The 21,899-nt window shown below is 45.9% G+C and overlaps 1 protein-coding gene across 35 annotated transcripts in view; it reads left to right on the top strand.

Moving 5' to 3' along the window:
• TLK2 (tousled like kinase 2) overlaps positions 1-15,293 on the top strand; it is a 56,529-nt gene extending 41,236 nt beyond the window's left edge. For all 35 annotated transcript variants that reach the window (XM_086864485.1, XM_086864466.1, XM_086864482.1 and 32 more), the window contains 10 exons: positions 2,452-2,518; positions 4,341-4,438; positions 4,823-4,904; positions 6,568-6,659; positions 7,706-7,795; positions 8,270-8,439; positions 9,845-9,983; positions 11,036-11,147; positions 12,070-12,177; positions 12,653-15,293. In XM_086864485.1, the coding sequence (XP_086720611.1) occupies positions 2,452-2,518; positions 4,341-4,438; positions 4,823-4,904; positions 6,568-6,659; positions 7,706-7,795; positions 8,270-8,439; positions 9,845-9,983; positions 11,036-11,147; positions 12,070-12,177; positions 12,653-12,826 (1,132 nt within the window). In that variant the 3' untranslated portion in view covers positions 12,827-15,293. The remainder of the gene's footprint in view (positions 1-2,451; positions 2,519-4,340; positions 4,439-4,822; positions 4,905-6,567; positions 6,660-7,705; positions 7,796-8,269; positions 8,440-9,844; positions 9,984-11,035; positions 11,148-12,069; positions 12,178-12,652) is intronic.
• The last annotated feature ends 6,606 nt before the right edge of the window (positions 15,294-21,899 follow it).

Below are 21,899 nucleotides of genomic sequence, written 5' to 3'. Positions count from 1 at the left end.
TGATGCTTCTACTTGTGCTGTGAGCCTGCCTTGGCATAATCCAACTTTACCATGCTCTGCTAGGAAGCCTCTTGGGCTCCCAGGTCTTTTTCTCCATTTCTTGCTGGTTTATCATTTTTCACTGATACATTTTAGGGTGATATCTTCATGATTTAGAAAAGCTTCTTGTTGTGTACTTGATAAAAAATGCTTTCCCCAGGGTGTATGGATATGGTTCATGTGGAGTGTTGTAGCTTATGTGAAAACACTGGGGTTTTTGCAAGTCAGCTGTAGCAACTGGACTGACTGACTACTTGCTTAATCATTAGTTATCCAGGAAGTGAATTTGTTGGATCGTTGTGTATCAGGAACAAAGTTTTATGACTTCTGGAGGGAGGCTTTTCGTTGTGGAACTCTTTCAGAGGCTGACTTTTAGGCAATTTAAATATAGGTGTTTCTAAAAGTAGAATGAGAAGCAGACAGCCAAATTCCTCTTTGATTTTTGGTTCCTCTTTGGTTCATGGTTGTTGTTGTGTCTTAAAAAGGAGAGGAAGCTCCTGTGATGCAAATTTAAACACAAGCTCTCCTAAAATGAGTTTCCTAGCCTGTGAATGAGAAATGGGTTTTCATTTAGGAAGATTAATCCACTGGGGCTGGTTGAGATTCATTAGGGCAGCTTGGGCAGCCTTCAGCTGTGCTACAGGTGTAGGTAGGTTGTTTCCAACATGTTTCTGTGAAACAGGGCAGTGTTTGTCTCAGAGCCCCCTTGATTTTTGTGATGATTGCTTTGACAGCTGTTTTGGGCAGTGTTAGCCTGATGGTGCTTGTTATATCTCTGCCCTAATGAGCAGACTGATGGTGTTTGTGCACAACCGTATGTGCAAACCTTGGGTGCTGGTTTATTCATTTTTCTCTTTATTCCTTACACAGCAACAGCAACCAAACAATCACAGAATTACAAAGACCTAAACTCTTGGGATGGTCTTTTGGACTACCTTAAAATTCAAACTGTTTGTGTGAATTAGAATCATAGAATCACAGACTATGCTGTTCTGTGGACTCCCAAGGATCATCAAGTCCAGCTCAGGGCCTTCAGCAGTTTCATATGAAATGAGACAACATGTGACCATTTTTGGTACTGTCTTTGTCTTATGTGTGTCTTTATTTTGTAATAAGCCGTTCCTTCTGCTCGAGATTCTTTCATAGGGAACTTGGCTTATGAGTGTGCGATTAAATTTATCCAGTAACAACTGCTTTAGGCCTTGTTTCAATACCTGGGCTCTGCATTATCGACAGAAGGAAGTTGGGGCATTTCAAGATGAGCAGTTGATGAGCTGAATGCTCTCGCCTCTCAGTTTAAGTAAGGGTAAGGTCTCCCTGCCCAGATGTAGGACTCGGTCCCACCTTGAAAGAAGCTGAGGTGTCGATGCTTTGGATGCCTCCTGCACTGACATTGTGTGAAGTACTGTGTACAGCATAACTGCTGTTGCAGAAATCCTCCTGGGATATGCTTTTAACTCAATTTAGGTTTAAAAAAAGATATTAGTATGCTGTCACATGCATGTCTTGTTTACAGAGTGAACAGATGAAGTTGATAAGGGCATCATAACTTTATGTTCACATGTGATGCTTTTACCAAATTCCTTGTTGGTAGTAATGAGACAGTTAATATAGTGATTCATTTTTCTAATCCTAAAGATCTCAGCATGTCTTAGCATTTCACTAGTGATGGGCTCTGTCACTGTTTAAGTGAAAGGCTGTGCTTTGACCTACATGGCATGCTTGGCATGGAAAAGACTTTGAAAACATTATGAAACTTCTTTTGACCAACCACCTAGAGCAGAAACTTTGAACATCATTTACTATCAATAATACAGGGGTTATCCACCTTATCCCATTGCTTCTCCTAACTACACATGAGGTCAAAAATATGATAAAGTAAATTTCCCAAGGTTTCTCTGGAAGCCACTGGCCAAAACCTGAAACAGGAAAAAGTTCTGAATCCCAGGTCATTGTTCTGTTTGTAGTGGCTGTGTGGCCAGGTGTGCTTCTAGTCTCAGAGTGAATAGCTGGGTTGAATTATTCAGCTTTTATTGCAAAGAAAAATTTGAAAATTAGTCAGTAAAGCAAACTTTACATAGAAAAATAAGATGTGGAGTATTTGGGCTTCACTTTTCTGTATTTAAATTATGGTTTAACTGTCTTTATTAGAAGTCAGTCAGTAGCCTAGATAGGTGTTATTCGGGACTTGAATTTGAAATTAATGGATATTGTTGAGGTTTAAGGTTTTGTTCTCCTTTAGACTGATTATTAAAAAATATAGGTTGAGGAGTTTATCTAAAAAATTTTGTGCTGGCTGTTGATGTACTCTCTGGATTTGTTACTTCCACTGGCAATGTGCATTTTTCAGATTGTTCGCTTTATCACATTTGGAAACCTAGTATGTTGGTTGAGTCTTTCTTTTTTATGCAGGTTAACACTAGCAGAATACCATGAGCAGGAGGAAATCTTCAAACTTCGTCTAGGTCATCTTAAAAAGGTAAGAACTAGTTGCAATTAAGGCTTTTTGTGCAGTGTTTTGTGAACAAGAGCATTTCTCTGTAGAGGTCACTACTTGTTTGATAATCAGGAGGGTTTTGCGCTTGAAAGGGATAGCCAGGATTTTGTAATAATTTTTGGGGGGCAGTGGTATTCACAGAAGATGTTCTTTGCTTCAGTAAATAGATTCCTGTGTCCTTACAGTTAGGATTTCATGCAGAGTTCCACTTTTTTGATACATCTTCTGTCACTGTGATCTGCCTGGTGCTGGACTCTGAATGTGTATAGTGTATAAGATGGGGGAGCAACAAGGAATGGACCAAGGGAAGAAAACTGTAAGAACAGCAGTCATTGACTTTTCCAGTTCTTTGCAATATTGAGTAACCAACGTTTCCAGTCCAGTTTGCAAACCAGTCATGTTCAGGCTGCTGCAATGCACATTTGTTCTCAAATACCTTGGCCTTAGTAGGAACTGTACCTGCAGGTGAGGTTATATTTAGATAAGCTCTTGGTTACCTTGAAAGTGATTGCAGTGACCTATAAATAAATTTTCTGGGACACTTCAACAGGTGAAATACTGGGAAAAAAAATAGATGCCATTTTCCTGGTTAGGTGTGATCTCTGCAAAGGCCAAGGAGTCTTTTGGAAGTGAACCAAAGAAGCAGCAAGTGTCTTGCTGGGGTGCACCTTCCTTTTTCAGGTGGTGCTTGAGCTCTATGTGTAGTTGTTTTCCTGTAACTTGACACACAAGCTGAATGCAAGGCCTCATTAATGCATCCATACTCCTTGTTATTTTCTGTGGAAGGGAAAATTACTGCACACCCAGAATCTGCTGGCAGTCTGCCCATTATGCTTGATTGACCTGTGAACAAAGAAAAGTGAGAATGCTGCAGCCATGCTGGCTCTACAGCTCCCACATTGCTCCAGGGGATTAACTGCAGGTCCATCTATCCTGGCATGTAACATTGCCACCCCTGGCAAATGGAGGAATCCATTTGGAAATGGACCTTAATGGAAAATGAAGTAATGTGTTGGGATTGTGGCATTGTCTGAAGCTGTGCTTATCCTTCTCCACTTTTGGAAACTGGCTTATTCTTTATGTCTAAAAATAGAAGCAGTTGGAAAGGGAAGGAGCAGAGTCACAATAGTCACAATACGATGTCCCCTGAGTCACATACACAAATTGTGCTGTTCAGGGAGCATGTTTGAGTTGAGGTTTGTGGCCCTGGCCACAGTGATATGAATTCTCATGTTGTTTTTGAGGGCATCAGAACTTCCAGCTAAACAAACACTATGTCAGAACTTCCACATGGCATTGACGAACACTCTGACGTGTTTGACAGTTACCACTAGCAGAACATAATGTCATTCTCTCACACTTCCCGTCCTGTCCAGGTGCTGTCTCGTCCCATGTGACATCATAAAATCTCTGCTATTACTGCTAGGGGCTGTCCTCTTTCTCATGTCCCACCAGCACTGAAATTCCTTCAGAAACAGTTGCATAGCACTTATGCAGGGAAGGAGAAAAAACACAGCAACAAGGTTTCTTAATCGCAGAAGGTATTATAAACAAGGAGTTATAAATATATGTCTCCTCCTGCCTGCATAGATGTGAACAGAACTGCCCAGTCAGCTTTCATTCCTGTTACTTGTCACATGACTGCAAATTGACTCTGACCATCTCTCTGATTTCCCAGACAAGTTATGCCAATTACTTCTCTCCAGAAGTGGGATTGCATTTGTGTTTCCATAAATCAGGTTGAAACACTACCTGTAGTACCTTGCAGACTGTTGTGTTTTTCTTTTTGTTTTTCCTTGTGCAGGAAGAAGCAGAGATCCAGGCAGAGCTGGAACGGCTAGAGAGGGTTAGAAATCTGCACATCAGGGAATTGAAAAGGATACACAATGAAGATAATTCACAGTAAGCACATGGGATTCAGGGATAAGAACTTAAAGTAATTTTTTTATTTGTTCTCCTCATAATGAAAAATAGTCTTTTCACAATGGGAAACACTTAATTCTTTTTAAATTGATGTTATAACTCGATAGCCACTTGATTGTGGGCTGGTACAGTTATAGCTTGAAGTTCATCTAAGACAAAGGCTTCCAAGTGCATCAAGGTACCATTAAGTAGTCTTTCATTGGTGCAGAGTGATCAAATAGCATCAAATTTGTCAGTCATTTGCACAATTATATTTCTCTGTCTGAAAGTAAAAATGTTGTTTCTTAGCTGTGCAGTAGCTGCAATTTATTGTGTAGAGGACATCATTATTTCTGTCTTCTTAAACTGTGTCTTTCTCACCAGATTTAAAGACCATCCAACGCTAAATGATAGATATTTGTTGTTACATCTTCTGGGTAGAGGTGGCTTCAGTGAAGTATATAAGGTAACTTGGAAGTGGCAGTCTGGTGTAATCTGGATCTGCGGGAAGCAGAGTTTTTACGCTTGGTTTCTCAGTGCTGTGTGAGTTATGGAGGGAAGAAGGGGTGGGAGGCAATGCTCATCATGCATCTGGCTTGCATTAGACATCAGAGTTGAGATTTTCAGGTACTGGCCTTGTCCTCAGGAGTCAGAGTTCTTTCAAATATGTGTCAAAGAATGTTGCACCAAGTCTTCAATTTTTGTTAAGACAGAGAAGCAAACCACTTGTTTCTTCAAATGCTATGCACAAATATCTGCAGTGGCTAAGCCTTACTGAGATGGCACAGCAAGTCTGAACATCTCTGTAAATACGAGAAAGTAGCTCCAACAATAAGAGCAAAGCCTGTACTTCCTGGGGGTATAAGGATTTGTTTCTTGTGCCTTCATTTTACCCTCTGAAATAGCAGACAGGGGACAGTGTGAGTGTGCATGTTCAGTTTTGGGACTTCCTTAGACCTGAGGATTCCTGGTGTGTCAGCATTCTTAACAGCCAAGACCTGGGATGCTTTAGTGCTTGCTATTTGACTATTGCACTTAGAGGTATTCTGGTTCTCAATATTCCCCATTTGTATTTAGAAGTTTGGAATTCATGCTGAATTTGGCTAGAATGGAAATAATTGTCCCATTGCACATATTGGAAACTTTGTCGTGCTTTATTATTTTGATACAGCACAACAATAAGTACCTAAATTAAGGGGACTGGACTGCTCAGATAGGGGGGAAAAGGAATGTGAGCTGTGTGTAATTACTTTGATCTGCTTTGCTGATGGAGGAGAAAGTTTTGGCTCCACAGATGACAGAAGAGGGTATGAATGTTTCCTACCTGCCTGTTCTTAGGAGTTGTAACTGTTATTAAAACAAAGAAGTGCTTTGCCCTTCTTCTCCAGGGTCTTGGCCAATCTATTAAGTATTAGGAATTTAGTGGCCAGCTTTTGAGATGAACATACATTATGCCTGTTAGCTTACCTCACAGCATTTTGTCCTGTCCTGGAAATCATTATATTGTTGTTGTTGCTCTCAGGCAAGGTAGATTTCTGCTTTGCTCTGTGAGTGGAGTTTCAAAGGTTCGTTCTTTAAGGACTTTAAATAATAAAAAAGTGGAGGGAAGGATACACAAGATCACGCAGCTCTGCCATTGAATTCTCCAGCCTTTATATGTGCTGAAATATTATGCTCCAGTTTGGAGAGCTGAGCTACCAATGTGAAACAAAGTATTGAAAAATCTTCTGTATTTTTCTGGGGTATTTTTACTAACCCAAGTGTAGAAAATTAATTTTGGACTTGGGGGGATAATAGTGGGGTCTTTCCCACTATAAAAGCTGTCTATATTTTGGTAATTTTGCCTTCCTGGTCACTTTGTAACTCTGGTAGTAAAATGCCAAAATCAGTCCTGCATGAGTTAGATTCCATGAGGGGGGTCAGATCAAAGCACAGAATATTCAATTGTTTTCAGAGTTGCTTGAATTCATTAGTGCAACTTACTACATCAAAATGTGGGTTTGCTTTTCCCTTACTGTGTCTTAATGCTGATTTCCTGATGGGGATATTGGTTTGTTAGACCTTGTCTGCTTTTGCAGTATTAACTGGAGCATGTGATTCCTACTGATTTTCAGCTCTTCTTTCTGCAGGCATTTGATTTAACAGAACAGAGATATGTAGCTGTGAAAATACACCAGTTAAATAAAAACTGGAGGGATGAGAAGAAAGAAAACTATCACAAGTAAGTGAGCTTGTAAAGCAGCCAGCCATGTTTCCCAATTCTTCCTGCATTTAGTTATCCAGTGCCTGTGTACAGGCTGCAAATTTTTTCCTGTGTTTGCCACATTTCAAAAGCTACTTTCTGTCCCAGTAGCTACTTGCAAAAGTTCTAGTCAGATTAGAAATGTTTTAAATGTGTGCATACACACACAGCGTTTTGTATAAGCCCTGTGCCTCCACAATTTAAAGCACCAGTGCTCTGTGAGGAAAGTGCTGAAATGGCTTCTCTCTGAAATGTTCAAGCAGTTCCATGGGTAATAGTTTTTCCTGGCCATCTTTCAGGTACATATCTGCACTGTGCTCCCTGGAAGCCTCCCCCTTCCTTTTGTTTCCCAGAATAAGTGTTCCTAACTGTGGCTTTCCACTACCTGAAGGGATGCTACAAGAAAAATTAAAAGAGACTATTTACAAAGGCCTGGAGTGACAGGACAAGGGAGGAATGACCTCAGCTTGACAGAGAGCAGGATTAAATTAAATATTAGGAGGAAATTCTTTACTGGAAGCCTTTCACTGTTGGTGACCCTTGCTCCCTAATGCCGCGGATTAGATAACTGCAGAGTGGCAGCCAAGCCTTCTCCATAGGACTTCCAAGATAAAGCTGTGTTCTTAATTCCCCGGCAAGTCACTGGGAAAAATTAAGCTGGATTTGAAGCCTGGAAATTAGGCTGTTAAGCATCATGGAATTCTTCTAGAACTTGCTGATTTTTGTATTCAGCTATCTTGGATCTCTTGAGAATTTATGAGGTTATTCTGTTTTGGCAGGCACTACCATTAATCAAGATGAGTTATTTTGTAGCATTGCCAGGGTTGGAGCTGCACAGTGGTTCCGTGGTTCCAAAGAGCTTTTTCTGTGCAGTTCCTCCTTTACTTGATTTTTCTGAAGCTGCCTGAGGATCGTGGATGGGTTTGATTGAAGCTGGATGCTGTGTGGTATGTCTGGATTCACTGTCTGGAGAAATTAGAATTAAGTCACTTGTATGACTAATGCTCAGACTTTGCTGTTTTCAGACATGCATGTAGAGAGTACAGAATTCACAAAGAACTGGATCATCCTCGAATAGTTAAACTATATGACTACTTCTCCCTGGATACTGACTCGTAAGTTGTATTGCTCTGTCCTTTCCCATTGTTTGACCTATTCGCTAAAGGCAAAGTATTTAAAACTTTCCAGGAGCATCCAGTCCAGAAGGTGTCTGCACCAATGTTAGACTTCACTGCAAAAATAATCAAGGTGTACTTCCAGCATACACTGAGACTCTAGAGACTCCAGCTTACAAAGCAATGTGGTGTATTCTGTCAGATGTGGTGCTTTACTGGTAAATCCTGTTCTTGACCCTGGGCAAATGCCACAGTTGACCCAGTTTCTGCCTCTGGGTCTTTAATGGGGGATCTCTGTACTGCTGAGCATTGAGGCCTGTGCTCCTGGTAGCTTACTTTTAGAAAGGGATTAATAGGCTGAAGGATTCTTAATTTAATATATTGGTCATATAGGTGAGTTACAGACAAGCAGTAACAAAGTATTCTGATTTCTATCAGGTGCCTTAATTGCAACAACTCCTGTTTTTCTTTCAGGTTTTGTACAGTGTTAGAATACTGTGAGGGGAACGATCTGGACTTCTACCTGAAACAGCACAAGCTAATGTCAGAGAAAGAGGCACGATCCATTATCATGCAGATTGTGAATGCTTTAAAATACTTAAATGAAATCAAACCTCCCATCATACACTATGACCTTAAACCAGGTATGCTGTGATGACATGCTTAAGGATGCTAAGGAATTGGAATGGGTTACAGGTAATACAATGAAGTTTCCTTTGGTCAGACAGCAGAAAAGACAGGGCTGTCTGGGAAAGCTAACTTGCAACAAGAAGAAAACATAAAATGCATAGAACATTTGGAAAACGTGTAAAGGGTTTTGTCTCCCAGAACTGCAACATAAAACAAGGAGGTGTAACATTTTCAAGAATGAAGCCTTGAACCACCAAGTGGCTGTGTTTGTTTTCTTAATGTCCTGCCTGTATTCTGCTGTTGAGCGCTTCTGTTACTGCTTCGTAAAGGTTCCCATAATTACTGGTGTGCTTCATGGTCCTATTCTTCTGGCTTATTCTTTCTGTAATCATCTGGCTGAAAACTTGATGACAGAAGCTAATTTTGAAGTGTTCGTTTTTTCATATTGTGTGTCATCTCCCAAAGCTGAGGACACACAGACTTCTCAGGTTTGTCTTTGAGTTAATTCAGTTACATCTGCCGTGGAGAAGATCCTCCCCAGATGGTGTTGTATATTTTCCTTCTACCACTGGGGCAGAGCCACAAGGGGGAAAATGGAAATGCTCTGTTTTGGGATGATGTATATTGGCTGCATAGCTTTTTCCCCTAGTCCAGTAAGTTCACCCATCTCTTTGGGCAGATAGCCCTGTCTTGTCTCCCTGTATTGGTGGCACCTCTTCAGCGTTGTGTAACTGGTTTGTGATGTGGTATGTTGCATCAGCAGGAGGAATGTGTACGGGAGATGGTGCTGTTGCGCTGGTTGTAGTGACCCCATTTCTTCCCTGGCTGTTCCCAAGTTGTCTGAGCTCTGCCTGCAGCTGCCTAGAGCTGTGATTCATCCACTGCCATCACACACATTCTGCTACTTTATTGTAGGCTTGGAGAAAAACAGTGATAATCTGACATCTTGATGGGTTTACGAAAGATTCTTGCCTAAGCAGTAATTGGCCTTTTTGAGCTTAGAAACTCACTGGGGAGCACTGTCAGGAAAGAGAGCGTTTCCGGCATGTTGAGAAGACAGGGCAAGTCAGAACTTCAGGGCAGAATGAGTCATAACACATGAATGTGTACTTCTCTCCTTAATCCTTCTTTTTGACCTGCCCTTCCAGCAGGACCTTTGAAGGGGTCAAAACAACCTGGGCTTGAAGCTCATTTGGCTAACAGGCTTCAAGCAATATGAGGTCACTAGGTCATTTAAGATGGGCAGATCAGCTCTAGCACTTGGTGGTCCCTGATTTGTCTCTGAAGTTCAGGGTTTTGAGAGTTAAAACATCTGGTGCAGCTCACTGTAGGTTCCTTGTCCTTGTGCAGTGCAGGGCTCGATGCAATTTTATTCTTGCTAAATGTGTATCTTAAGGTCTGTTTCCTTCCTCTGTCTAGGTAACATTCTTCTAGTGAATGGTACTGCATGTGGAGAAATAAAAATCACTGATTTTGGACTTTCCAAAATCATGGATGATGACAGCTACAACTCAGTTGATGGCATGGAGCTGACATCGCAGGGGGCTGGTACCTACTGGTAAGCTATGCCTGAGGCACTTGCAATTTAAGATCAAGAACAGTTTATAAACAGCTTTGGAATTGTGTCATCTCTGTGTGCTGCCATTGGCTGTGACAGCTTGACACTGGAAGTTTGAGATCCTGGAAGCTGCTCTTGTTGTCACACAGCTCCTGTTGAGGCTGGCAGCTTTTCACTGTTCAATAGGTCAGTGTTTGAAAACCAGCTCATATTCAAAAGTCTGGTGAAAAGCTGCATATGCTGCTGAGACAGCAAGCTCCAGAGTAGGGCTTGGCTGCTCTTTCACAGTCCAGTGTGGCTTCATCTCACATCTTAAGCAAGAATGATGGAAATACTCTACCTAATTAGAAATTCAGGTGCATCAGGGAGATGAAAAGAGTATTCCTCTGAAATGAAGTGAAAATCCATAGTTGGCTCTTGAAAAAGATGTAAAACTCCTGGTGTTGTCTATAGCCAGAGCTTCACTTGAATGTCTTGTTTTCAGCAATTCTTTATCTTCTGTGCCAACTGTCACTGTATCACCCTTGGTGAGTGCCACCGAGTGTAACTTACATGCCACCTAAGCAAACTGTCACCGTGGGCAACAGAACTTTTTTTGGCCATTCTGTGTTGTACAGCATTGTACCGTTCCTAAAAAACGAAACTAATTGTACCCTCTGTGGAGCTGAGTATCTTTAACTGGGACATGGCATCTGGGATTGTATTTCTAAAAATACGTATTTTGGCTGTGTGCTTTCATTGTGGAATTGATGGCCAAGGCCTTTCAACAGCAAATACCAGTTCTGAAGATAAAAGAGAGTGGGATTGTTTTCTGTGCTCTGGTGGAAAGAAACTGACTGTACTGACTAACTCAGAACATGAGTGTCTGAAGAGTCCTTGGGATCACTGCTCCCAGAAGGAGTGGCAATCTTTGCCCAGAGATGCACAGGAATGAAATGGGACCCCGGAGTCTCAAGCCGGTATCTGATCATAGAATTTTCCGTTCTAAAGGAAATTATGCAAAATACTTGAAGCCGCTCTCATATAACTTCTTAACACTTTCTTTTAATCAGGTATTTGCCACCAGAATGTTTTGTGGTTGGGAAAGAACCTCCAAAGATTTCAAATAAAGTTGATGTCTGGTCAGTGGGAGTCATCTTCTATCAGTGTTTATATGGCAGAAAGGTAAGAAAACATTTAATTCCTTTTCGTAGTGGTATTTCCCAAACATTTTGGGAGGCAACCCAGGCTTCTGCTTCCTTCTCTACCCCTTGTCTTCTCACATGAGATCCATGTCTCTTGCACTGAGTTCCAGAGCAGAGTCCATACTAATGGAAGTGTGGAGCACAGACTAGGCTGTGTTGTGCTCTACCTTTAGCATTTCCTTCAGAAAAGACATTCTGCAGCACATCTCTTTCCCCTGGGCATGTTCTCAGTGAGGCTGTTTTGGGCAGGACAGGTGTGTCATTTGTGCTCTGAGGTTTTTGGTCTAGTCTTGTTTGTGACATTTTCAATGCACTGAGTCTCTGTTAGTCTTGATGGCTGCAGGTGCTTAGGGAGGGGGAAAAAAGTAGGTACAAAGACCCACTTTAGAAGTTTTTAGGATGGCTTTTGGGAGGGAAGAGCGTGGATCAGGAAAAGGTGATTTGTCATGAGAAAAGATAGTTTGCTTTATGACAACAGGAGAGATAGGATGGAGAAGGGAAAGGATTCCATGGGCTCTTGTTTTCAGGAGTCCCTGGTAACCAAGTGTAGTGAAAGCTGGGGCTGACACACATGTGCTGCTCAGTGCTGTCAGTCAGACACATGGAACCAGCCCAGCAGATCTCTGCCAGCTCAGATGGATGACAAATGCTGTAACAGACACACAAAGACTGGAACCAGGTGGAGATCTCTACTGGCTAAGCCATACATGTTCCAGCTTGATCCCTTTTGTTCAGTTGAGTGTGGGAGAAATGCATCCTGGTCCTCTGGTATCCACAGCACCTTCCCAGCAGTTTCAGGCTGCTTGCCTGAAAAAATGCTGATGTCAGGCAGTGATAAACAGTAGCAGTACAGGGTTTTTATGCCTGTCACCTTTAACAACTTTTTTTCTTTCTTTTGGTAGCCCTTCGGTCACAACCAGTCACAACAGGATATTTTGCAGGAGAACACAATCCTGAAAGCTACTGAGGTGCAGTTCCCTCCAAAGCCAGTAGTCACACCAGAAGCAAAGGTAAATCTGCTTGAGGGTCAGGAGCACAGGCAGTTCCAGCCTCTAAATTTCTATAAAAACCAGCAGGAATCCTGTGTTTAATGCTCACCTATCATACCGTGATCAGTGGCTTTGCGTGTCCCATTTTTGGAGGTGTTCAAGGTCAGGCTGGATGGAACTCTGAGCAGCCTGGTCCTGTGAAAAGGTGGCCCTGTTCATGGCAGGGAGCTTGGAATGATACGATCTTTAAGGTCCTTCCAACCCAAACCATTCTGTGATTTCATGATAACTGCAGCTGTCAGGCTGAGCACTGAACACTGGGTGCCTCTGGCCATGCTTCTCCTGGTACAAAATGAGCTTTAGTGCAAGAGCTGGACTGTTTCTAGGGGAGGAATTTCAGCACTGCAGTTGTCACATTGGCCCCGCTCCCAGAGTCAAAAGCTTCCTGTTTCTGTCATAAAAAACTAATTATTGCTTTGGCTTTGGGGTGCTGCAGGCATTCATCAGGCGGTGTCTCGCCTATCGAAAGGAGGACCGGATAGATGTCCAGCAGCTGGCCTGTGACCCCTACTTGCTGCCTCACATCCGCAAATCTGTATCCACAAGCAGCCCAGCTGGAGCTGCAATTGCATCAACCTCTGGATCATCTAATAACAGCTCTTCAAACTGAGACAGAGTAATAGGCCAAAAACTGCTTGAGAAACCGGCAAAAAGACTTTCAGAAACACCTTTGAAACAGAGGAATCCATAAAGGTCTCAAGAAGCCTGTACCAGGTGCTTTTTTCTCTTGCTTTTTTTCCATCCATAGAGCATGACAACATCAACTCATCTAGAAAGCCTTCGGCTCTAGCCCAAGCCATGTGGATAGGAGATGGCTTGAGATTTATCCAGTCAGTGACCACAAAAAGGGTGGCTGCTCTGAGCAAGGAGGAGAAACTCAAGAAAAAAATACAAAAAGACATGGTTCCATGTACTGTGAACTTCTGAACATGCAGCCTTGGGGAATCCAGGACGCCGTGTGTGCTTCATATGAAGAATGTGGACTTTGGAAAAAAGACTGGGCTAGTCCAGTGTTGATATTTAAACATTGTTCTTTTTCTTTTAATAAAGTTTAGGTAACATCTCCTGAAAAGCTCGAAGCACCAAGGTTCAGCTGGGGATGGTATATGACTCTTTGCCCTTTGGAGGGGAAAAAAGTTGATCCTGCCTGTTCATGGCACTAGAGTTAGTGTTTTACCCCTAATTAATTTCGATTTTTTAAAAATAACAATTTTTTGGAAGAAAACAGTTTTCTGGTCTCAGTGAAACCCGTATTAGCAGGTTTGTGGCAGTGTCCATTCTGCAACTGGTGCAGCTTTCCGCTCCTTTGGAGTGGCTTATTAGGAATGATTCACCTTCTCAAGGAGGGTGGTGAAGCCCTGGGAGAACAGGCCTGCATCATTCTGTGATCAGAGTGGGTCACAGCTCAGGCTGCCACAAGGTCTCAGCTACTCTCAAAATAGTTGCATCTTTTTAATGTGTTGAAGTGCTGTTGATTTTGCAGACCTAGCCCCTCATGCTTATACTGAGCTCTCCACACTTAAGAGCCTGATCCTTGGCTGGCTGGGAGGCAGAGAGCGAACAGGGATTGGAGCACAGCTCAGGTGTCACAGATGTGATCTGTACCCACACAGCTCTCTACTGATCCGGTTCATGTTAGAGCATTCCAAAGCTGAAGCCTTGTCTACTCCTCTCCGTTGGGTGACTTGGCAGCAGAGCCTTCCTCTCTCTCCCTTAACACTTTGCAGACTTGCTGACTCATGAAACTTGCTGCCATCACTGCACCCGATTTCAGATTGCGGGGACTGATACAATGTTCTTGAAAGGAGCAAACACCCTAATTACTGTCTCCCTCCTGCAATCTGCCTGGCAGAGTCTTGTACCTTCAGCTGGATCTGCCTGCTGTGAAATGGGCACCTCCCACTCTGCTTCCTTTTCCCTCCCACATTGAAGGAAAACTGAAAACACAAAAAATGCAGCAATTGAACATGTGGCAGCCAGGTTAGAATGCCCCTAACATGTGGCAAGAGTTCTTAGACAGAAATATTTAAATGCAGTCTTGAGGTGCAGGGTTTGTCCTGGGGGGAGATGAGCGCTGCACTACTGCAATTGAGGATGGTGGTTAAAAACCACCCTGTGCGTACTTCCCAGCCCAGTACCCTGGACCACTGTGGGCTGGGGCATCCTTTGTGGAGCATCTCCAGCATTCTACCCACAGCTGTGGCAGCCTCTGGGCTGTTTGGGTGGCTCTGTTACCCAGTGGCATCTCCTGGCAAGTGCTGTTGTCCATCATGCACTTAGAACTGCCACTTGTCTGCCTTATTGTAAGCCATCATCTGCAACTATTGTGCTTAAACCTGATCAGGAACTTGTTAACTGAGAAATGGAGCAGTCTGTTGGAATTAAACAACAGGCCAGGGAAGTGGAGAACTCTGCTGCTTAGCTTTTTCCTACTATTTTTGTAGTGACTCCTGGGCTCTTTTAGTTGGATTTACTCCCTTGCAACTGCATTAAGGTGGTGTCTAAACTGCTGTAGTGTTTTAGACAACAGAAATACTGCATCTTCAAATCCTCAGCCATTCTCTCTTAGCCCTTTCCATGCCTGCTGTTCTAAGCCAGAAGTTAATTGTCCAGCAAGCAGCTTCAGTGTGTTTATTCAGCCTCTGTCAGGAGACATCAGGGTTGGTGCTTCATCCCATTTGCCGAAACTGGTGATTTGATATCTGTCCAAATCGGGGAGAATTCTAAAAGGGTTTTTTCTATCCCAGTTCCATTGTTTCTTGGCCATCCAGTGTGTGCATCTGTGTGGGTGTGATTAGTTTTGTGTCAGAAGCATTTATTCCTGCTCTACAACACCCATCCATGGCCAGGGGACAGTGATGGCCTTTTGGAGCTGATAGTGTGGAAGAACCCTGGTAGAATTCTGGCTGCAACACTTCCCTTGTTAAGATGGGTTTCACTTCTAATAACAGACCCTATTGCCACACTGTTCATTTACTTAAAGTGTATGAAAAATTTGTAACTTAAACCAGGCCAGACTGTTTTGGCTCTACCCAACAGATGAGACATGGATATTAAAATAAGTTTTAAGAAACTGATGTGCTTGGCTTTTACTGTTTTTGTGCTCTTGGCAGTGGCATGAGCTCTCTTGCAATGGCTGCACAAAGATGACATAGGAGAGGATGAGGAAGGATGGAGGAAGGGTGAATTCCATAGCTCAGAGCAGTGTGATCTTTGCATCAGAGGGGGAATTGCTGAAATTATTGAGTAACTTAATTAATGGTGTTGATCTTGTCCTGGAACATAAAACAGAAAGCTGAGGTGGGTTTGTCTCATTTCCTGTAGAATAGCAGCTGCCTTTAGAAGCCAGATATGTTGAGGACATAAAAAATACCTTTCCTGTTGATGAAAAGCTGTGGGTCCCCCCATCTGTGGACCCCCCATCCACTCCCCAGCCCGTGGACACCCAAGTCTCCCCTCTCAGTCACCCACAATAACCACACCGAGCAGTGATGAAACTCAACTCCTTTAATTTCTTGGGGCTGGGCCTTGTCAGCTTTGCAAAAATAAACAACAGAAAATGAAAAAGGACATTGGCAGCTGAAGATGTTGAGTCTGTATCTGGAGTATGTATCTGGACCGAGGAGTGTTGAGGCCCTTGGCACATGTGGAGCCACTGTGCTGGGCATCCCCTAGGAGTCAGGGCCATACCTGCCTCCAGAGCTGCTTCCTCAGGTGGACAGCCACCAGGCCCCAGGTTACTCAGCAAACCAGACTTGACCTGACCTTCACTGTGCCTGAAGTCAAACTCTGTGAGTGCAAGTGAAAACCAAACACAGAGAGCTTGGCTCCCTCCATGCTGCTGCAATTGATCGTTTTTTAGCCCCCTGTTCCAGTGCAGATGATGTGACGCAGATTTGGGCCAGGAGAGGCAGCAATGGTGCTTCAGTAGCATCAGCAGCATTGTCCTGCAGCAGGTAGACAGGTGCCCACACAGGCAGGGACATGTGCGAGGAACACACCTCGACACCTGCAGGATCAAGATGCACCAAGGGGCTGCCTCGCTGGATGCCTTGCCTCCTATATTCATGGTTGGGAGTCATGCTATAAATGAGCTTCTCTCTTCTAAATGAGCCAGTCCTAGTTTATTTTGTGACCTGGCAAACACAAGGTGAGCTTTGCAACTGCTGCCAGCGTCTGCCTGGGGTCTGCTGCTGGAGGATGTTGTTTTCTGGATGCTACACAAGCTTGGCTCAGGGCAGCCCTAACCTAAACCTTCCTACTCCAAACATGGAGAAAAGGAGACTTTGGAGTGTGTTTGAGCATAATTAGGCACAGCCCTGACTCCCACCCAGCCTGGACCTAACCTTAGCTACCACATGCTGATGAATCTTTGCACAGATTTTTCCCAGCTGCACATGGCTCTGCCTGTGGTCTCTGCTTCTCCCTGGTCCCAGTGCTGCCCTCAGGGGCAGCTGGGTGGCCCCCTGGCCATCACCCTGAGTGGGGGCAAAAGGCCAAACAAACACAGCACAGCTCTGCCTTCCTTCCCTACATTCACACCCAGTAGCAGTCTCTTGGCCACAAGGACACTATTGTCTATTCTGGGAGCGGGCCCGAGACACACTCCCATTCCATGCTTTAGCTGCATGAGGGTGTGACAGCCAGAAGTTGCTGGCATGTGCTGATGGTGAGGAGCTGCATGCTGCCACCAGCTCCATGTGCTCTTCCCTGCTCCTCTGTGCTCCCAGCCTGCATCTCCTGGGATGGGTTACTGTAGTCTTTCTTCTTCCACCTTCACCTGCAGATTGTGTTTCGCTCACTCTTGTTGCTACTTATTTCCAAACACATTCACTGAAGGGAGGCTCAAGTGCTTCAAGCTGATTCAGAAAGCCTGAAAATAGAGGTTATCCACCTCTGCCCCGCCAGTGTGGGATGAACCTCACCAGCTCCCAGGCATCCCTGGCCAGGAGCTACTTTCCCATCCTCTGTTGCTTGGGCTGCAGGGATGGTGCAGAGCAGTGTCATGGTCCAAATGGAATTAAAGTACAAGGATGGAAATAAAAACGCAGGAATGAAGGTAAAAATGCAGGGATGTTTTGAGCAGCAACAGGGAGATTCAGCCTCATGTTCAGGCCAGATCTCCCATTCCCACCTGGGCTGCCCTGGGGAATGCCAGTAGCAAAGTTATAAGGTGATTGGCTCTGCTTTGCATTCAGGGGAAGAAAAAATCCAGAGCTCTGCTCAGCCCTGTCCTCTCCTGACTGAAGGCTCTGGCTGTGTGGGAGCCATGAGCACACACAGCCCTGTTGGCAACTGCCTTGCTCTTGGCTCAGCTTCACATCAGGATCAGCACTCCAAACCTGCTTTGTTCAGCATTGGCTCATCGCAGCTCCTGCTAATTCTGAAAATCCACACACTCGTGCCCAAACCCAGGAGGCTGGCTGGGATTGATCCCAAAACCTCTCCAGGCTAAAGGAACTGGTGAGGGATGGAAGTGGAAGGGGACATGCCCATGGCTGCGAGGTAAGGCAGTGGCAAAGGTGGAAATGAAGTGCTTGGGGCCAATTGGACCCTACTGGTCTTTATGGCAAGGGCCAGGGAACAGGGTGAGATCTCTGCTCTGTGGTCTCATATCCACTCCCGGCAGGAGGAAGGTGCCATTCAGGGTGTGCTGTCCTCCACCATTCTCCAGCTGCTTTCCCTCCCCACTCTGCAGCCCAATCTGCTTGCCAATTTGCTATTGAGTCATGCAGAGGAAGTGTTTTTCTAAAAGGTAAATTTCTTGTAAAAAAAATGGCTGGAATTCCCTCTCAGCCCCTCTCCAGGAGCCCTCCAGGGGAGGCCAGGCAGGAAGGAGTGGCAACAGGCTCAGAAGGCAGCACTTCTTGGGCAGCCCCCAGCCCTGTCTCGCCCCCGCAACGGAAGGCCAGGATATTGGCGCTGGCCCTCACGAGGCTGGAGCGCCCTGAAATTCCTCATGGCAGTTCCAAGCAAGCACATCTGGTTTTAATAAATTATTTGCAGCTTGAACTTGCCTGACTTTTCAGTGCTGCGGAAGACAGAGCAGCAAAGAGCTCTGAGAGCTGCCGTTTGCAGCACCCACAAAGGGACCCCCTTTGCAGTGCTGGGGGACTGCAAAGCTGAGAAGGAGGTCGCAGGGAATGGAGCTGACCGAGCACGTTTGCTGGAGGCAGGGAAAGGGCCCTTCATTTTGGCCAGGATCCCTCTACCCGCAACTGAGTGTTGAGCAGAGCTGACAACGTATTTCAGCTCCTATGGGAAGGAGCACGGGAAGCAAATGGGAGGTGCCTCCCTGACACCCCCTGCTTGGTGGAGCCTCAGCTACCAGCACCAAGACCGCCCTCGCGGTGTTGAACCCTAATGAGAAAATAAAACCCTCAGGAGCATCAGAATGGGCGATGCTCAATGACAAACAACATGCCTGGGGCTGTGGAGGAGATGAACCCCCACACAGTGTCCCCAGGCTTGTACCCTAAGGGAAGGGTGCAAATGCAAAGCTTGGGGATGTGTCCCTTGCTGTACCCCCATGGGGTTCCCTACCAAACCCCACATCCCAGCAAGAGTATACCAATCACCCTCGCTGCCTGCAGTGCAAAGCGTGAAGCTTGGAGAGGGAGCTGCACTGGCTGTTCCTGCCTGTCTCCAACAGGGAGAGCGACGTGGCCGTTCCCTCCTGCTGCTGTTGCTGCCAGCACAAGGGAGAAGGAGCCAGGAAGACACCAAGACGGCCTCTTCCCCAAGCAGTGACCTCAGTGCACAGCGCCTGCCAGGTGGGTGTTGATCTTGGACAGACCAGTCCTATTTGGGGCCAAGATGAGGCTGAGGCAGCGCTGAGCTCTTGGCAGAACCTGGCAGGTGCTGCTGGTCCCCAGCAAAGCAAAGCCCCTGACACCAGAGTCCCCCGACAGTTGCTGCCCACAGGTAGGGCTTTGCTCTCCTGGAGCCCTCAGTCCTGCAGAGAGCCATGGGCTCGGGGGAATACTCTTGGAAGGGCACAACAGAGTAGGATATGCTGCCTTCCTGCTCATACAATAAATAGACCCTTAGAACCTGCCAGTCCTTAGAAGTGGCCAGACCCTTCCTTCAGAAAATCTGAAGGCTACAGATGCTGTCCACAGGTCCCCAAATAATTTCCTCTAATGCCTCTGGTACAAGCAAACATCAAACATGTCCCATGACAGCCCCAAACTTTGTAAGTCATGGGGTGACTCACTGCCACTGAGCACCCCAGCTCCAAATATGGGGTTTCTCCCCCACCCCTATGGTTGGGTCCCACTCCATGTTGGTGACATATTTTGCAATCTGCTGAGCATCCTGACGGACCCGTTTTCTCCCAAGTGCTCCTGACCAGGTCAGACCTCCAGCCAAAGGTGGGCGAGTGGCTTGGATATACCTCCAGAAATCCTGTAAACCTTCTGCAGGATGGCTTTCACTCTTGCCAATGCTGTTTCACCTCATCTCACTGCAGTCCCTTCACTGTGACCACTCCTTACATGGGACGTTGCTTTGGCCAAAACCCAGAATTTATTTTTCCAATTATATGACAGATACAGATGCTTCAACTGTGAGAATCAGCTACTGACACTGAATATCCCACGTTCTGGGTAATCCTGGGATACACCCATTGCTCCCAACCAATGTCCCCAGGCAAGGAGCTCTCCTGAGATTGTGGCCAGAGGTGCAGTTGGCTGTCCCCTGCACAAAGTTATGTCCCTTTCACCTTGTCTGGCAGCAACTCATTAAGGCCAGAAGGGTCGGACAGCCTGGAAATGTCCCAAAGGAAAAATACATTTTGTCCTGATCCACTCTGTCGAGTAGCAACTCAACTGGTACTAAACCAGATTAGGATGAGAGTAGGTAAGGAGTTGTTGGCTTGTGTTGAAGAAATTAATTAAGAAGTCCTATTTATCTGCTAATCACATGCAGCATAGGGGCCTCCAAAACACAGGGTGAACCAGGCCAGGAAGTGGCAATGCTCCATGGGATCCAAAGCCTTTTGACTCTGCTATATTCCTTCTTTTGGATGGGTTCAACTTTCTTGAAAGGGATGTCAGGTTTGTCTGGGATGGGTGGAGGGTCCCATTCATGGGACTTCACAGCCCCATCATGTCCAGCCACTGGTGTCCCAGTGGGTGACATCCCCCTGAAGTTCCAAGTCTCCAAGTTTTCAGAATAGGAACAAGGATCTGGATAATTCCTTCCTCTCCTCTGGGCTTGTTTCGTGTAGCAGCCATGGAGGCCAGCAAGGCCTTTCTCTCAGTGCTGCTGCAATTAAAAAATAATTCCTGCTTTAAAAAAACCAACAGACCAGATGCTGATGTGCTTAATTAGCCCCACCAGAGGGTTTGCATCCCCAAAGTCTATCCTGGCACCAGCCTGAAGGTCCTTCTTGCCTCACTGGGAAACAATGGATTCCTTTATTTTCTGAAGAACAGCCAAACTGTGGCTGGCTCACACCTGTAGAACAGCCAAACTGTGGCTGGCTCACACCTGTTCCTCAACCCCTCAGGTTTTTGTGCCATCTTGGGGCCAGATCCTGCTCCCTGCTCAAGGGAGCTCTGCCATCAGCTTGGTCTCATCATCACCCCATAATTTGTATGGCAGAGTCTGTGTGTCAAGGACTGACTGTCTGACTTTGAACTGCTCAAATCCCAGAAGAGCTCGATGAGGTGAGGCTTCCAGATCCTCAGGGATGCTCCCACAAGAATGGGCACCATGAGCATCACCCAAATGCACCAAATGGATATAGAAAGCCAGGAATATGCAAACTTCCAGTGTTTTCCATGTATACTGCCTTCTTTGGATGGCTTTTGGGGCCATAGGCAGCCCTGCTGGAGTGGAGGTGTGAAAATAAAGATTTAAAAGTTCTTTAGAAGTTTTTAAAAGCCTTTTGTGTTCAGATCCTGGATGTGGGATATACCTACACTGGATATTGTGGATGTTCTTTGTCCCATGCTCTCGGCAGAGCACCAGAGCTGCACCAGCACCCCACGGCTGGAGGGACTGGGCTTGTAATGGAAGGTGCAGTGAGCTGTGTCCAACTTCAGCATCCACAGTCGGACTGGGAGTTGCCCAGCTCCGTGCCACAGGGGTCGACAGAGAAGAATCTGGCTGGGCTGGCTGTGCGTGGGATGAGATAACTTTGCCGGGCACCCAGAGGTGCAGCAAGCAACGATGTGTGGTGCGAGCTCATGGCAGGCATTGGCTGCTCTCCCCGACGAGGTGGGATCCCAGGCTGAGGACCCACAGCGAGACCCGACGCGGGACTGGCGGCACCGCGGGCATCACCCCCACACCCTCCGGCCCGTACCGGGGCATCGCGACCACCCTTGGTGTGGAGAGGACTGCGTGGGGTACTCTGCTGGGGGAGCCAGCCATCTCCGGACGTCTGCAGGGATGCCCTGGCCAGGCTGGGCTTCGCTTCTGCCACTCCCCCGCTTCACCCCCGGACCCCCCGCCCCAGCGATGCGCTACATCGGGCGGAGCCCCCCCAGGCTCGGGCCGCACCCCGCTCTCTCGCCGCCGCTGGGCCGGGCCCCTATCTGCTGACGCAGTGTCTGAACCCGGAGCGCACGCTTCGAGTTTTTTCTTATTTTGTAACATTTTTTTTCCCCCCTTCTTTCCCTCCCCCTCTCGCTCGCGTCCCTCCTCCTCCTCTCCCTTCTCTCCCCCCCTCCCCC

Source organism: Cyanistes caeruleus, chromosome 27, assembly GCF_971803275.1.
Source record: "Cyanistes caeruleus chromosome 27, bCyaCae1.hap1.1, whole genome shotgun sequence".
Taxonomy (NCBI): domain Eukaryota; kingdom Metazoa; phylum Chordata; class Aves; order Passeriformes; family Paridae; genus Cyanistes; species Cyanistes caeruleus.
Note: the sequence above shows the minus strand (reverse complement) of the source record. Positions and strands in the feature narration are given on the sequence as shown.